Genomic DNA, 18,199 nt, shown 5'->3' with positions numbered 1-18,199 from the left:
GCTTCCACCTCCAGGGAGAGGATGGGCGGGGGCTTCCATCGGAGGCTGATATGCGCTCTTGGGATCCTGTAATGTGATCCCCAAATAAAAAGGTTAAGGGTTTACAGCCAGTCCTTCCCCAGCTTTCTAAAAAGGGAAGGTTTCGCCTAAGGACCTTTGGGTTATTGGCTCGCTTGAGGGCCTCCTCATGCTGAGTGGGGTGACTGGGGGGAGGGGGGGAGGCAAGGGAGGGAGGCGGCCAAGGGAGGTCAAATTGCGCCCCAGGAGAGACAATGAAAGGACCCCAGAGGAGCTCTTCTGTGCAGGAGGGAGGGAGGACGGCACAGGACCAGGCGGTAAGGGGAGCTGGCCACAGTGAGGAGAGAGCAACGCGCCGCAGAGTTGGTACTCCCTTGCCTGGGGTGGGGGGGGGGAGGGGGAGGGGGTTGTTTGCCTGTGAAGACAAGGGTAGGCCGGGGGAGAGAGAGGCTTTGAAGGGCGGATTTATCAGCTTGCTGGGCCACGGACTGGTGTCCTATCTGTCTCCTTCCCATCCCACTGCCCCTTCCTTTAATGAGTTTATATATTAAATAAGATTGATTTTAAGGCAAGGTGACCTCCAATAGACTAGGTACGTTCAAGGAACTGGAAGGTTTTAGTGAGAGCGGTAGAGAAGGCTGACCAAGGTTTCGAAGAATTATGCGGGCACCTGAACACCGGGGCGGCCTCGGCGGTGGCCCGGGTGCGGGGCGCTGGTCGGACGAGCCCACGTCCCCAGTGTCAGCCGTGTCGCCTCCCCCGCCTGTGCTGCTCACTGCTGGGCACCAGCCCTACCTTTTCCTGGACAGTTTAACGCCAAGGAGAAGAGAATCTGATTTAAGTGCAAGCAGTACGTCCCCAAGGGCTGCCCTCGAGGGCGAAGTGTGACTGGGGGACCCATTGGATTGTCTCAGGTGCTTGGGTTCACATCTACTTTTGAGGAGTTTGAATGTCCTCCCTCTTCGTTGGTCTGAATTACACTGCTTTGCCTGCATAGCTTGCCGGTTAGAAGCAGAGGCCGATGAGAAAGTTCTCTCATACAGGGAGTTAATGGTAAGCACCAGTGTACGATGGATTTAACCCTGTTGTACAAAGTTTTCTCTGAAGAGGGTACTTGCTCTATGCTGCTTTGCTATTTTTCTTCTGAATTGTGAGATGCACCTGTTATCTAGGGAGGGTAGGCCTGTGACCTTAAGTGATATTCAATGACTCAGTAAAGCAGTTTGACTGTGGGGGCTTCACACAAAGCACAAACCATTACTGTGTTTGGAATTATTAACCTTCTGTAATAGTTTTAGTAAAGCGGTTTAGAGCTGAACGTTCTGAGCAGCTCTGTTCCTGACTCGTATATTGACTTGGGTAAGGTATTTATACCTGTTCTGAGTTCCGTCCCCACCTCCACTCACCTCTTCCAGCTGAAGGAGGAGCTGTGAGAACAGGGCTCAAGCTTGATGCACACGTATCACCATTATTTAAACAGGGCACATGTTATCGCATGGTTGTTATTTCCTTGGCTTTCAGAGACTCTTTTTTTTTTTGTACTAGAACTGCCTGAAATGGAATAAACCTTCTGTCTGCTTTTATCTTCCAAATAAGATCTTTTCAAAGATGCTTCTTTGGGGGAGTCTGGAATAATTAATTCTTTCCCCTGCATCTTTCTCAATGCATTTAATTTGAACTTTCTTAATGAAAACTCATCTCTCATAAATGCTGGGTTGGCCCATTTTGTGTGTGTCTGCTCTGTCCTGCTTTGAGTGATGTGTAAATAAGAGGCAATCTGGTGATGAGTTTTGCTTGTGTGGTGCGGAAGGGTGGAGAGGGAGGAGGGTTTGATGAATAGAGGCGACCAGAAAATGTACTTGATAATAACATGGCCGTGATTGATGTTGTAATTCCTGAAAAATTATCATTATGATATAATTATTTGTTTATGAACTGTGCCCTGAGACTCCCAAGTTTGTGATTATTCATGGCACAGATAAAACTCTAAAGTCAATAATTCATCAAGGGTGTAATGGTTTTGTTTGGGGGGAGGTAGGAGGGTCACAGGGATATTACATCCTGTTTCTGACACTTCCGCTATAAATCTGAGAAGTCCTTCAGTACAAGGAAGAGCCATCTCCTTACCCTCTGCTCCTTTTTTTTTTCTTAAAGTGGTCTTAGTAGTTTGCATATATTATTTTTAAAACAGAAATTAATTTTATTGTAGAAAAATTTCAACAGAGGAACATTATCTGGGTCACTCCTGTTGGTGTATCTCATGACTGCCGGTAGAAAGATAACAGAACAAAAAACAACTGTGCTTTGTCCCCAGGAAAGTACAAGACAATCTTACACTAATCGCTTTGATTTTGGTCCGTGAAAGGAGACAAAAAGAGGTCTATTCATTTTCAGAAGGTTGATGAGTTTGGCCTCATGATTTTTATTTGACATTTGAGTGGATGATTTTACACGTACATATCAGGGGTCTTGGCATCTCACCCCACTTCTGCTCCTGTAATGGCTGATACTGTAGTTTCTCTAATTCTTTCAGTTTCCTTCTCGTGGTCGTTTTTCCCTGCCTCAGTTTATTTACAAGAGAGTAGCCCACTGGGAATTTGTTATGGATGCATTATGTGCTTTTATCCCAGGGTTCAGAGTTCTATAAATGCTGGGGCCAGGTCTCTCCTCTCCAGCAGGGCTGGGCGAAGTCGTCTCAGAGGGCACATAGAGTACAATGAAAATGAGCGATGTTTTCACAGGGACAGGCCCTTGCTCACCTTCCATGCCTAGGGAACAAGTGAACTTCTTTCCTTAAATTGCTTTTCCCCTAAGCACATGCCAGCATTACATGAGGGCTATATATGTATAGGAGGTGGGAGACCTACCTTGTCAAACGTTTGTGAAAAGACCAAGGTGTTCTGGTTGACTAGAGGCTCAAGATGAAATAACAATTTGGCCTGGCTGCTAAGAAGTGACTTCAGTTTCAGACTGTTTTAATTAAAATCTCAGAGTCCTGAGCAAAAGATGTAATGGGACTTTTAGCTCAGGCAGGCACCGGATAACACCTGGAGCTCTGTGATCGGTCCGGGGTGCCACGTTTTAAAAGGGGCCATTATGGGTTGAGTTGTGTCCTCCAAAGAGTTGATGTCCTAACCCCCCATACCTCAGCATGTGACTTTAGTTCCATTTCCTTCTCAGGGTAGGGTCATTGCAGATGTAATTAGTTAAGATGAGGTCATACTGGAGTAGGGTGGGCCCTTAATCCAATATGACTGGTGTCCTTATTGGTAGAGGAGAGACACGCACAGCGGAGAGAACTCCGTGTGAAGATGCAGATACACACAGGGAGAAGATGGCCATGTGATGGTAGAGACACACATCAGAATGTTGCATCAAGAAATGCCCAGGATTGCTGTTCCCCACCAGAAGCTAGGAGAGAAGCAAGGAGCAGACTCTCCATCAGAGCCTTTCAGAGGGAATCTACCTTTGTGGCACCTTGAATTCAGACTTCAAGTCTCCAGAATTGGGAGACGATACATTTCTGCTGTTTCAAGCCACACAGTTTGTGGTAGTAAGGCAGCCATAGGAAACCAATTCGGGGGCCTTGACAAATTCTGGTACACCCAGATGAGGGTGACTAGGATGGTGAAGGGACCTGCCACGATGCCATTGGAGGAACAATGGAAAGAACAGGTGACAGTTAACCTAGAGACTTATCGATACTCTGATATCCATCTTCACATATTTGAAGGCCACTCAGATGGCAGAGGGTTGAGATCTAGTCCATTTAACTCCAGAGGGAAGATTTCAGTTCAGCACCTTCTAAAAATGTTAACAATTCAATTGTGGGCTAGAAAGACCCTCACCACTAGAATTAAGGAGATGTGATTTCTATACAAGAGAGTCTCTCTCGGTTGCTAAGAGTCTCTGGGTGATGACTGAGTTTAGGTAGCTCACTGCTCATCTGTGAGGGTGCACTGTTAAATGGTACCTTCTTATGAATCTAAGCTCCATCTGACTAGCTGTCCATGGGCTACATTGTCAAAGTTTTTCTAAGCCAGTTACTAACTGCTTGGGCTGTTTCCTCTTCCTCCTTTCTCTATTTGTGGTACCTAACTTATTGCTGAATATAGAATAAATAGTACTGTGGACACACACACCCTCCAACCAACATTTCTCGATGGCCAACTCTGTGCCAGCCATCCGGACTACCTGCGAAGGCAGGAATGAATGAACTTGCTGCTTTATCCATTTTGCCATTCCTTTCTTGGTGGAAATTCAATCCATCCTGCCAAACCACATGGTCATTTCTTGTGGAATCACTGACTCTTGACAAGTCATGTTTCGTTTTCATTTTTCCACGTGTCCTCATCCATCAGTATTTAGTAGATCTTCACCGAGCCAAGACTATTCATAAATCATTGAGCTAGGCACTGTGGGGGGACACGAAGATGAACAAGCCATGATTTACGCCTGTGGCGAGTTTACCAGGTCAGCCCCCCTCCCCCGCCCTTATAATGGTTTTCTAGGAGATACAGAAAAGCAGAAACATCTAAGGGTGTTAGCTTACCTTAGCATCCCAGAATTGTTTCTTAAGCCTGCTAGCTGTCATCATTCTTTGAGACTCATGCTCACGAATAAGGTTTGCCTTGTTCACTACATGATATGAAGGATTAGCGAAGGTATTCTTCCTTTTCTTCCAAGTCCTTCACTCTCTCTAATTTTTGAAACTGGATAACAATCTTCTGGGCTTGAACAGACTATCTTCTGGGCTTGAAAATATACATTATCTCTTACCTTCAATGCAGTGCAGAGACCAAGTTGATTTCAAATTGTTCAGCATGTTGTTCAACATAAATATGCTTTGTCTAGGGGTAGGTGAAGATGGGTAAGAGTTATAGCCCAAAAGGACTAAGACCAGTTTCTTTATGCTCAGCTGAATGCATATCTTCCCCCTTGTCCTGCCTGCAACTTTATTTAAAGGTTTGCTGCTGCTGTTGTTCCTCATTGCCAAATGGATAAGTGTCAGAATCAGCTGGGAAGGAGAAGAGATGCAGAGGGCTGGCCTTAGATCCCTGTTCTATCCATCACCTGCAAACTGAAGCCTTAACCAAGTGACTTGCTGCCAGACTGGCAAGGGAGAGGTCCTGTGCCTCTGAGGAGCTCAGGGTTCTGGTTTGGCTGGCAGCCCCAGGGCTGGGGAAGTGGCAGGGCTGCCCAGTTGTCAGTGGGTCTGCGCCCAGAGCTCACGCCCTCTCTTTTTGGCTAAGAGGTGTTCTTTATTTAATTAGTGACGTATTGCATTAGTGACGCAATAGTGACGATAGCATTGATGGGTACAAATAAAGGACAGGAAACTTGATGCTAAGGAGGCTTGAGCCTGGGTAAGCATCGAGGATTTCTATCACCTCTATTGCAGAAGCTTCAAATATCATGACGATTTCAACTCACCCATCACCATGTCTGGCTTTCCTTTTTCAACTCCCGACTGCTACTACCTCCAGATCACAGGGTGAAGGGGTGTCCAGAATTAAAGTGTTACGGCCAACCAACATTGTCATCGTGCCAACAGAGGGTCAGCCCTCAGCCTTGGTAGACCCTCCCCCATGCAAAGCTCTGAAAGCCATGGCTAACAGGCTGGTCCGTCAACACCTTCAGACAGAGTGCCTTGGGTAAGCTGGCTTCAACACTCACTGTCATCTGTTCAGGACCACGTTTCCAGCTTCATCAATTTGTTTGCTTCTCAATATTGCTCTACTATATTCTTCTGACTCTCAAGAGCAAAAAGGAAAGATAGGTTTTGGCAAAGTAGTTGAGAGAATCCAGTTCTGTATTCTCAGTCACCCTCTTCCTATTTCTGATTTTGAAGTACTTATTTCCAGGGATCCATAAAGGGTCCAGTGGAGAGATCTAGGACCCCACAACCATAACTGCATTTCCACATCCACCAGTCTGAAGCTATCCTCCGTTAACCAAAGGTACCCTCAAATTAGCAAATGTCATCAAAGACTTAACGTAGGACATGATAATCACTATAGTTGGGAGATTCTGGACAAAGTGTTTGCCTTTTCTTTCCACTCAACCCATCCATGTGTCTTCCTTTTCTGGAGAGCACAGACTTAACAGGTGACCCACCTGTATCCTTAACTTTGAGAGAGCGGCTGAAGTTTTCCCTCTTTGTTTATTTTTTGGAGTTGGCCAGCTGACCTGCCTCAAAAAGGGACAGGCTGGATGCTGACCTACCCAATAACACAGCACAGTCATGACTGACTTGGCTTATCTGGAGAAAGAAAATACATATTTAGTATAAAGAGAAGACATAAGCAATGGAACAGTTGGTTATACATTAGAGCTCATAATAAGTGAAAATCTCGAGTGCATTTTCAATGATTAATGTATGAAAACTCTCATCATTTACTGTGCGTTAATCAAGAAAAAATGCACACTTCCCATAGTGGTTAATGTCGCAGGCCCGTTGTTCAGCTCTGATAACGTACATAGTAATGCTCATGTGACAATGAGTTGGGGTAGCTGAGAATCTAGGATGGTTGCACATTTGATGTAGTATTTGGATTAGCATCTTAATCTGTGCCTTGTCGGTCAGCCTCATCGGTACACAAGCTATGCATTTTGTCCAAAACTAGCAAAAATATGGATGCTTTAAAAATTTTTTTCTGTTTTGTTCAAATCAAGAATAATGACCAAGGTACCTGCTTAAACAAATACTACCAGCATTCATTAGTTAGGATGGTTACATGTAAAAGAAATGATGCCAGATAGTAACAAATCCAAGAGAAGTTTATTATGAAAATGGCACCTGCAGATGAAAAATTAAGTTACATAAAGACAACCATGTATGTGACATGTATGAGAATCTACAAAAGTATAAAAAGAACCCTGTTGTAAATGAAGTATGTACATTTCTGATTTGCAGCATTATAAATGGTCAATGAAAAAAAATGTTTCAAAATGAGCCAGGCACTCAGGAAGTTAGGTCCCGTTAGCTTCACACAAAACAAATGTACCATAGCTGTCGCTTTGTAATGTTTTAATTTTTTTTATATATATATTGTAGAGTTGGTAACACTGCTAAGATTTTTACGAACAGAATATCCCTTTCCCCATTATTCAGCTACTTGGCACCAGTCTCCTCATAAAAGTTTTCATATATTTGTACAAGAAATAGTTAAAAACACAGACACAGTCTTCACAGGTAATGAAGTATTTTTTTTTCCACTTTGTAATTTTAACACTATGGATTTAGACAGCAGCTGTGATTATCTGTTAGTTTAAATCACCAGAAATCATTTTGACACAACACAGAAACATTTATAAAAGAAAATAAAAAACAGCCGTCTAGCTGTTCTTTGTAGCTGATAGGTGCGTTCCTTTGATTGTTCAATAGCTAGAGTAGAGCTTCCAAAATGACTCTTTAAATTTCGTGATTGGCCTTCTTCACTTCCTAAACCTACTCAAATCCTTCAAGTAAGTGCTCACTATTAGAATTTGTGGCATTAAACTTCTTTTCACTATTCCACAGTGGTTTGGGCCCAACTCATGGAATCAAAGGGCCTGGAGGAATCCACTCAACACAGTGATATTCAAAGGACAGCCGAGTTACTATATTAGCATTGCACACATAAACAAATATATACGACAATTCTATAGTCCATCCCCCCCCCCACCGCGCCCCTTTTGTTTTTAAAAAATGTTGGTTGACCTTTGAAATAATTTTCTGTCTCACTGGTAAATTGCTTTATATATTGCTCCATCAGCCAACCTGGAAGGAAACCAAAGCAAAGCACCCACTGCTTATAGGTAGAACACAAGGGACTCTGGGAATGTTAACAACTGAGGCTATATGGCATCAATTATTTCATATATCTGAGCGTTATTCTTCAGTGCTTTGTGTGGCACTCCAGAAGAAAGAGTCATACCCAGAATTCCATTATGGGAAAAATGGCTCCATTAACCTTGAGCTAGTTAAGAGTCTTTTTATCTCTGAGAATGAAAAAGATTTTGGAGAAGTTGGGGTTGGGGGGGAGATGAGGCAGGAAAAGGGGAGATGAGAGAGAGAGAGAAAGATAGAGAGGGAGGGAGGGAGGGAGGGAAGGAGGGAGCAGGGAGGGAGAGAGGGAGAGAGAAAGGGGAGAGGTTGGGAGAATATACACCAGCAAAGCAACAGCAGAAATCTTCAAAAGTGAAATGGAAGATTCACAGACAGTAGAAGCAGCATAGGGTGACGTTACAGAGGAAGGCCACCACACAAAACTCACTAACCCCCAAGAATCACTGATTCACTAGGACTGCAGGAATGGGACTGTACTAGAGATAGAGCACAGAGAAGACAAAGGACAAAACAACTACATTAGCTTAGTATATACTGCATATAGAAACACACATTGAAACTGCAATGGACTGACAGCCAAGGACACGTACACAGTGCACACATTACAGTTCTCACATCTGTTATTAGATGCCTTAACAATCAGCTGACAAAAATGGAGTGGAAGAAGAGTTTATACTTGACAGTCATTTGGAGTGTTTGACACTACACTGATTTCTGGCAACAAAGACAAAATAGGGTATTTTTTTCTTTTTCTTTTTCTTTTTTTTTTCTTTTTTTTTTAAACTTAATGTGCAGTTGCAGTTATCTGTTTGAAGCTTATTTTAACCCATTCTTTAGTTTTAAACCTTACTGGTTCCAACCTAGAAATAAAAGAACCAAAGGGGAAAAAAAATCCACCAAATCAGTCCCTCAAAATACAACCTTCCTTTTCTTTTTTTTAGCAAGAAATGAAAAAATCAAAAAACGTTAAATATTTTTTCCTTCTTTACTCCAAAGTGTTATTGAAGTTGCAAAAATTAGCCTCAGTTAGACTGAGAAAAGGAAAGAAAGAAAGCTCAACGAAAGGCAGTATGTACCTAAACTGCTCCTCAAATCAGTTTGATTGAGTTTTCCAAAAGCCCTTTTAAAAAGGGCTCTCCTGACCCATTAAATTTAATGTGAGGCTATGTTAGTTGGGAGGTAAAAAATTTTAAGTCCTGCAGCAAACATTAATGAGGGCTTTGTCTTAACTAACCAAGGAGACTGCAGCAATGGACTCCAGACCAGGACAGAACACATTATTTTCAAAACCCAGCCCAGGAGCTGCATTTTGTATGAAGACATTACAGATTAATAAATGATAGCACCATGGTTTTAGAAATTAAGTTAATGTTTCAGTAATTAACATTTAGTCCAACTTTTTTTTTAAACATTCTAGTCACAGGCCAGAAATTAAGTTTAAGAACCCAAAATTATTTTTATGTGCAAGTAAGAAAATCTTAAAATCTTAACCATAAAAAGAGAATTAAATTCTGCATAAAATTCTAAAATACTATCCCCCTATTTTCAAAGGAATTAGGAACAGAAACAAAAACACCACCCCATTTCATTTGACTTAGTCAAACAGGGCACATTGTTTATGCTTGTCTCTTTCAATCTTGATCATATCAAGATCTTTACGAAGAAAACTCAATGGTTGTCATTTCAGAAATCTCTTGACCACAAGACTGAGTATTCAATGGCAGAGGCATATACACATTAAAGACATCTTAATAAAGATGCAAAGGAAAGCAAAACAACCCAACACACATCTCGGAAGAAGACAAAATGGCAGGCAACTGGTCGTCTGACCCTCTGAAGGCCAAAAATAAACATATCTTTACAGGAAAGAATGAGTCCAGTGAAAGAAAGAGGGGATGGAACGGGGACCGTCGTTGGGAGAGAAGATGCTGACCTGCTCGAATTCAAAGTGCTAGAATCAAAGGTCTAAACGAAAACTCCGACGATGCCTCCGGGCAGAGCCCCGGGCCGCGCTGGGCGGTGCTCAGTCCTCCTTGCGCTCCAGAGTCTGTGCCGCGTGGATGCCGTTGCTGTAGACGGGGAAGGGCAGCGTGGAGAAGAGTCCCTCGGCCGTGGTGAACACGTTGCCGGTGGGCATCTGCGTCAGGCTGGCCGCGCTCACGGCGCCGCCAAACGGTCCCGACATGTTGAGCCGGTGCACGTGGTGGTAGAGCATCTCCATGGGCGTCTTGGGGTCAAGGCCGAAGCCCGGGCTGTTAACGTCCACGAAGTTAACAGCGTGCGCGTTGGGCAGCAGGTTGCCCTGCATGGCCAGGGTCACCTCGGCTGGCGCGTAGCGGATGGTGCCCGTGGTGTAGACCCTCTGCGCGGCCGTGCTGGTGGCCGCCAGCGTCCCGGTCACCCTGTGCACCAGCGGCAGCACGACGTTGCCCGCCTGCAACCTCTGCAGCGCCTCTAGGTCCCCAGTGTACAGCAAGGAGTTGGACGCTCCGGGGCCGCTCCCGCCGCCGCTGCTTCCGCCCCCAGGGTGCTTGTCCCGCGGGGACGCCGAGAGCGGGGGCGACAGCGGGTCGGAGGCGACGGGGGCCAAGGCCGCGGGGGCCGAGGTGCCGAACTGAGTCTTGCGGGCGGCGGCGGCGGCGGCAGTGCCGTCGGCACCGGGCGGAGTGAGGACCGAGTCGGGGATGGCCACGTGCAGCCCCCCGCCGCCTGCGCCGCCCGGCGGGGACGGGAAGTGCTCGGAGCTGGGGGGCTTGGTCATGCTGTAGGGCGACTCGTTCCGCGAGATCTCCCGGTTGGGCGGGTAGTTCCAGATGCTGCTGTCGTTGTCGAAGTTGATGGGTTCCGAGATCTCCGTCTTGATCTTGAGCACCGAGGCACTGTTGGGGGAGGACAGCAGCCGCGGGGGCTCCACCAGGCCCGCGTCCAGGCCGCCGGGGCTCGACGCGCTGGACAGGCGCCGGCGGCTGGCGCTGCCGCCCTTCTGCCGTTTCCGCCTCTTCTTGCGCTTCTGGTGCTTGCTGGAGGCCTGCGCGCCCGCCTCGCCCGCGCTGTCCGAGTCCTTGGCGCTGTCCGACGACAGCGACTCGCAGTTCTGCAGCCGCAGGTCCGACTCGCTCTCCACGTAGCGCTCGACCTTGATCTGCATGGGGCCCAGCGCGCCGAAGCCGCCGCCGTCCTCGGCCGCCTTGGGGTTCTCAAAGTCCGAGTGCTCGAAGCTGTCGTCGCTGTCGCGGCTGTCCGGGTTGCTGGAGCTGTGGCCGTCGTCGTTGCAGTTCATGTCGTTGTCGCACGTGTTGCCTGACTTCTTGCGGTCGGGCTCCGGGTCTTCGCTGTTCTCGGACTGGTTCCCCTTCTCGTCGGACTTGGAGTTCTCGTTGTCCTCTGCGTGGGGCCGGCGGCCGCGGCGGGTAGGGGGCGGGAGAGGAGACACAGGAGACAACGGATTAGCAGGGCAAGACCCACCTCTCACCTGCGGGGGTGGGGGAGGGGAGGGCGGAGGTGGGGGGGGGCGTCGCCTTATCCTGAGCTGCTCCACTGCCTCGGTTACTTAAAGCCTGGGCTTTCCCTCTCTTGAGGACCTACATTAGAGGGATCCTGACTCAGAAGTGTGGTCCCCGGACCTGCCCGCAGCATTGGCATCACCTGGAGGCTTGCTACAAATGCAGAATCCCAGGCTTCCAGCCAGACCTACTGGATCAGATTCTTCATTTGAACAGGATCCCCAGGTGATTCTTAGGCACGTTAACATTCGAGATGTTCTGCGAAAATGCTCACAGACTCGGGAGTAAATAACCGGGAATAAGGTGGTAGTGACACAGAAAAATGATGATTTGCAAGGTGACTTTCCAAAGAGGTCTGCACCTTCCCCTGGTAAATATCTGCTCGTTATTGAAAACCATAGTCTCCATTCCTAAAGTTATTTTTCTCTAGAGCACTGAACGCCATCTGATTCATTGTATGTTTTATTTTTATTTACTTCTGCCTCTTCCCCCAACTGGAATATAAGCTCCACAGGGCAGGGAATTTTTGTCTTTTTTGTTCACTGCTATATACTATATAAATAAGGAGCAGAGATTGTCTGTTCTAGAACTCTGCCCTAGTAAAGAACTTTCTCGAATGAATGCAATTTACAGGAAATCAATCAAGATCCTCCCCACCTGCTTCGGCCTCCCTGAAGCTGTGTCTGGAGTAGAGGGAATACGGTACAGGAGCATGTTCCCTAAGGATGGGGTTTGTGGCCGGTGTGCCCTAGTCATCTGGCACATTTTAGGGAGGATAGATTTTCTCAGTGATAGAACCTCAGAACCTTTAGGGATGATGCTGATTTTATGGCTCTGCCTTTGGATGGCAGCCTGGACTAGCACCTTGGACAAATCATGTGACTACTCTGGCCTTCATTTATTTAGCAGAAAAGGCTGGGTTAGGAGAGACTTAGGATGTTTTGCAGCCGTAAATTCTATGAGTTATGTGCCCCTTGCATCTCTGCGTGTCTGTGGAAGGGGACTGGGAAGTGGAGGAAAAGTAAATTTTTTTTTTTTAAAAGTAAATTTTTCTATTAGCTTTCCTGTGCTCCAAAGAACGACTCAAAGTTTGCTTCCCAAAATAACTAGGAATGGGAAGGCATGGATTTGTTCAGCATAGATTCAGAAAATGAGTAACAGACGGCACCCAGAAAGAGTCATTTACCGATGCCATTAAGTATCCCACTCTAGAGGTTCAATCCCAGCTTGGTGAGGATGTGAATATTTGGGGCTCAAAGTCACGGTCTGTCTTGGAGCAACACAGATAGCCCTGCTGTCTGCTTCTGGTAAAGAGGTTGGAGCTAGCTATGGGGTTAGGGCCGGGCTTCTTCTGTATGGAGGACTGACATTAAGTGATGGCTCAATCAATCAATCTCTCTGTATATTTGTGTATATATATTTATACACCATAATATACCTATGTGTATGAATACATACCACAACATGCATATATGTATATATTTATATGCATGTATATATTTACATAACACCACATACATAAACATGTGTGTTGTATGTATGTGCACGCACTTATGTAGTGTGTACATCTGTATGTAGTGGTATATAAGTATATATACATATATGTGTTGAGAAAGACTCAGTAATGACTTGACGTGACATATATCCCTATATAAAGTTTGACCGGTTGCTTCGTTCAGATGACACTCCTTTGGCCGTTGCCCACCCCTCAAGTTTGGAAAGGCAAGCCGTAACTGCAGAACACGGAGAAGTCGTAATACCTGTAATACCTGAGGTGTCTTTAGAGTCTGACTCAGAGTCGGAGGTCTCTGAGGATTCCGAAGTTTTCTCCGGCAGGTGGGGAAGCTGTGCGATGTCCATTGGCGTGTCCTTGTATTCGGGGTTGCTGTGGAGGAGGGAGGTGTTCATCAAGAGTGCAGATAACCATTCTGGATGGGTTGCTTCTGACCATCTTCTTCCCACTTCCTTGCCCCAAACTTCTGGAGTTTAGAGGGTTTGAAAGACTAAGCATGCAATCATTTCTCAGCTCATCATGGGACTTTTACAGAAGCTTGGATTGCATGCGCTGGGCAATAGGTGCACCTTGCCACAATGACTGAATACCCAAATGCTACGTGAAAGCCGCCAAAAAGCTTTCAAATAATCAGGTACCACTGGGGGCCAGGGAACTGGGCTGCTTGACATTCCTCCCAGTACCACACCTGGGGGAAGGGAGGATGAGAGAAGCACCCTCAACAATTCATTCCCCTGCCTCCCGGTGTGCCCTGCCTTCTCCTGGGCTCCTGATGAGTCCATTGCTTCAGTACCCTTGTCTTGGCTCCTTGACGGAGTGTCCTCAGCTGTTCAGGTGGCTCTAAGGCTATTGGGGGCGGGAAGTTGGGGGGCAGAGCCCTCAGCACCTAACGATCTGACAGATGCACAGGTGCACCTTGGGCTGCCTGGATTATGGCTACCGAACTGTCAACACACCCATTACAATCACATTTTCATCCGCTCGTGTGGCGTACACCTGTGGCTTGTTAGCTGGAAATCTGATTGCAGTGGGGAGAGTCCCAGTGTGAAAGAATGAAGCTATAACCCCATTTGTACAAAAGTGCTTAATTTTTGTTCTATTTTTAATTCAGAAACAAGCCTCCTCTGGAAAAGGGAGTGTGTTCGGTCAGTCAGCGATCTTCTAGAAATGCCACTCCAAGGCCAGGCCAGCATGTGAGCAGTACCAGCTGCATAATCTGAAGGCACTAGGAAAGTCTCTTGCCTCCAAATGGAAAATCCCTCTTCTGTCCTTCTATCATGGCCAGTCAGCCAGAGACCTTCCATAGGTCTCTATGACTCACTAGCTAATTTCTAGTGAAATTCCTGTATCAGAGAGTCACTGTTTCAGTGACTACACTAAAACTGCAAATATCCCAGGGGGGTTCATTCACTAAGATAACTTATCAGGGCTTTACTCCTTAGTGTGAATTAGCGTCAGCAGAGAGCTTCCTCTAGATGATCCAATGAACCAGATGCTGGGAAGGTAGCCTTAGCCCTTACACAGTTTCTGTAATTCTACCAGGTGTTGTGAGGGTACAGGAAGAAGACCGGAGGAGCAGTAATTTCAGAACAGGGACGTGCAAGCCTGGATGGAGCCCAGAAGTGAGGGATTCTGGCCAGGAAGAGGGAGCATGAAAATACTGCTTGGGGAAGAACAAAGGACAGGAATGTGGGAAAGAAAAACCAACTTCAGTAGTTGCTATCAGGCCAAGGCCCTTCTTCCTAGACCTCCAGCCTGGAGAAGTGATCCTGATGAGTGACAGACCTGGGGAGCTTCCTCTGCTAAAGCTCATGTATGTCAGTCTCCTTTGGTCCAGATGCCATGTGGGTTCCCAAGTCCCTTGTCGGCCAACTCCCAGTCTTCTATTATTGAACCCAGGGTGAGCCTTCAGGTCAGCTGAAACACGTCTGGCATGCCTGAGATCGAGGCTTTTTGAGCCTGAAGGCTGGGCTTTGGTACCCAAACTGCTTCCTTCTTCTCCGTATGGAATTAGGCGGGCCAGGAACACCAAACGCTCATGAGCTTGTACCATGTGATCCTAGGCTAGACCAGGTGTGGATCCAAAGTAGCACCAGCTGCCCTCTCCTCACCCCTCCTCACTCCCTCTGTTTGGGGGCAGAGTAGGAAGTCATGAGGCTGATGAGGCAGTAAGAAAGATCCAGAAGGGAAGAAGTCTCCCTGAATGAGATGAACAACCATAGGGATTACTTTAGTGCCCTAGGCTCCAGCAGCCACGGGGACGGCCATCCTACAGTCTACGGTGTCCCTGTTACTAATGTCTAATTTTTACTAATAACGGGTCTCCTTGGCACAGTGAATGTCAGTGCCACAATATTCTGTCTTCTCTTTGGCATGTGAGTTTTTATAACCTTCTGCATTGCATACAGCCACTGTTCCGTACACCTCTAAGTAGAAGAATTCCCTGATAGCAGAACCCGTCTTGAGCATATCACAAACACAGGGGCTAGTTTGCATGAAGAGCAGGCGTTGGAGAAAGCCCCATTAGATACCCATACTTTTACCTTTAGAGAGAATTAATGTAGAGTAGAAGAGGTCAAAAAAGGGAAAAGAAAGTAGATGAATGAAGACTCTTCTAAGTGGTGCACATTAAAGCCCTCTCTAGAGCAATAATCATCAGTGTCTGATTGATATGCTATTGGAAGCAAGCACGTTCATGCCTTCAAGTCGTCACCAGCGGACGCGAACACACTCTGAAGGGTCAGCGTGCTGATGAGCCATGGCTGTCTGCATCTCTGTCTCAAAGAAAAATGGGATCCGGTACTCCCTGTCGACATTATCAAAGGGCAACAACTTCCATTCATAAGACCCGCTGGAAGTTTTCCTCCTCAGACCACATGTGGGCCCTGCCTGGTGGCTTTAGGCCAAGAGGAGCCAAAGACTAGAGTGACAATGGTGGGAGGGAGCCAGGCTGAGCATTTGGATAGCTTCATGGCAGGATTGGTGGAGAACCTCCCAGAAGGCTTGTCCCCAGACGCAGACCACCCAGGCTATGCGTCTTGGTTACGTTGGTGCTAGCCTGAATCCACAGGCAGCAGATGAGGACGGAGAGACGAGGGGTGTTGCACGCTGGAATTCAGGAGGCTGTTGAGCTTGGCTGCATTAATGGATATAAATTGGAGGATGCGTTAAAACAGCGGTCGCCCTTGCCTGAGATCCCAGGGCAGGCAAAAGAAGACTGCCTTCGTTTTTACACTGAAATTGTGTCAGTTCTGGCAAAGTGACTCCCTTTGCTTACCAACACTTGAATGTCTGGGGAATCCGACCCTACATGATAGGCTGAGGACTTCAAAGACATGGGATACAGGAGGAATATGAATTCTGCCACTTCTTCCGCATCCCCTTTTCATAATTTTCACAAGGGTTGGAGCGCATGAGTATGAGAACGTGTGGCGGAGAAGGAGATGCTTTTTGAACGCTTCCACTGGAGGCAAACGTCTGTGTTCTTTTTCTGGCCCGAACATTTGTGGGGAAACCAAAGCAACCTCTGCAGAACTGCCCCAAGGTTGGCAGACCAAGAACTACTGAACATTTCACAAATCTGCCCTCGAAGTCCCTACCGACATGGCTTTGAACTTTTCCCATTTCTTTGAATCTTGTGGAAAGAAAAGCAGAATTTCCATATAATTCCACACCAGATACTGTCAAAAGATAATACAACATTTCAGCTATTTACCATTGGGCTGCATGTTTTATAACTGAGATGGAAATGAAAAAGAATTCCAAAATATACCTCAGAAGATAATTCACCCAGATGATGTTTTTCTCATTTGCGTTCTTGGCGTTAATAGCTATTGTGGCACTAGACTGTATCCAAATGTATCCTCCATTCTTCTGCATCCAACGATAGTACTTTGTCACACATTGGCCCTTATTCAGCACTGGTGAAAAAACAGAATAGAAGGCATTGCATATTAGGACTGGGACGAAATGGTTATCATCTCTGCAAAATCTGAAGCTTAGAAAGGGGAGGTCCCGGACTTCCCTGGTGGCGCGGTGGTTAAGAATCCGCTTGCCAGTGCAGGAGACACGGGTTCGAGCCCTGATCCGGGAAGATCCCACATGCCGCGGAGCAACTAAGCAACTGGGCCTGTGCACCACAAATACTAAGCCTGCACTCTAGAACCTGCGAGCCACAACTACTGAAGCCCGCCTGCTCCACGACAAGAGAAGCCACCGCAACGAGAAGCCCACGCGCCGTAACGAAGAGTAGCCCCTGCTCACCGCAACTAGCGAAAGCCCGCGGGCAACAACGAAGACCCAACGCAGCCAAAAATAAATAAATAAATTTTTTAAAAAAAGAAAGGGGAGGTCCCGCCCCCAGCCAGGGGTGCCCCTCTGTACGCTTAATGTAGAATGCCATTAGTAGGACAAATAAAATCACCGATTCAGTGGAGCAGTAGCTCCGGAGCTAGGGTTACTAGCGTTTGTAGCAAGACTTTATTCCATTTTGGACAGTCATGGTGTGAAAGGAAGGATAACAGGACTGCACATCTTTCTGGCTCACAGAACACCTAATGCGGTGTGGATATTGTCAGTGGGTTTGACATCGGACGGGAACAAAGGCAGATTTGGGTGTGATTGATTCATAGCTTCCAGGTAGCTCTCTTTGCGATTCTGGATATCTGAATGGTTCCAAAGATGCTTTCCTCCTCTGTCTTTGATCATTTCACCTCAGTGCGAGCAGTATCAACCCGTGTCCTTATGTATCGGTTCCTTTTGATCTTGTCGAACAGAATTTATGGTAAGAACTAAATCTACATGGGTCAGTCAGGGGAGATTCTGGTGAGAAATCTGCTGAACGTTGGAACAAAATACATTCCCTCACCAAGTCAGACAGAAACACCGGCCTAAGCGAAGCACAGGTTTGACTTGGCTAGAGCCAAACAGAGTGACAGCTCCACACAGACGCTGAAATATGGCCCCAAATGAAGGAACAAGTAAAAACAATCAGTAATGTGAAACGGTGCCATTAAATATCCACGGAAAGAGAGCTTTAAAATGCAGATGTTAAAAATGATACTTTAACCAAAATCTTGCCAAGTTGAAATGGATTTGATTTGTATCTGGGCACGCTTGAGCTAGTAAAAGGGGGAAGAGTGCAGTAAATCAGCCCCTGAAATAAAGTGCTACGGATGGGAAGGGTTTAAAAGGATGCCGGAAACGTGCACAACCCGCTGTTACCGCTTGGATACGAATTGCAGACTCCACACCCCCCCGACAGCGCTCCAGCTGGCCGGCCACTAGAGGGCAGTGTGCACTCGTCCACGCTGCCCACTTTTGGCACGTCCTTGT

At 46.6% G+C, this 18,199-nt stretch overlaps 1 protein-coding gene across 11 annotated transcripts in view; it reads right to left on the bottom strand.

Annotated features, from left to right (window-relative positions):
* Positions 1-6,777: 6,777 nt before the first annotated feature.
* The window catches only part of NPAS3 (neuronal PAS domain protein 3), an 870,998-nt gene continuing 859,576 nt past the window's right edge, over positions 6,778-18,199 (bottom strand). For 8 of the 11 annotated variants that reach the window (XM_060294729.1, XM_060294730.1, XM_060294732.1 and 5 more), the window contains 3 exons: positions 16,638-16,785; positions 13,113-13,237; positions 6,778-11,233 (listed from right to left, as the gene is read on the bottom strand). In XM_060294729.1, coding sequence (XP_060150712.1) covers positions 9,873-11,233; positions 13,113-13,237; positions 16,638-16,785 — 1,634 coding nt within the window. In that variant the 3' untranslated portion in view covers positions 6,778-9,872. The remainder of the gene's footprint in view (positions 11,234-13,112; positions 13,238-16,637; positions 16,786-18,199) is intronic. The other 3 variants (XM_060294731.1, XM_060294734.1, XM_060294739.1) reach the window with 1 other exon arrangement.

This window comes from Globicephala melas, chromosome 2 (genome assembly GCF_963455315.2).
Source record: "Globicephala melas chromosome 2, mGloMel1.2, whole genome shotgun sequence".
Taxonomy (NCBI): Eukaryota; Metazoa; Chordata; class Mammalia; order Artiodactyla; family Delphinidae; genus Globicephala; species Globicephala melas.
The sequence above is the reverse complement of the archived record's forward strand: the minus strand, read 5'-3'. Positions and strand labels throughout refer to the sequence as shown.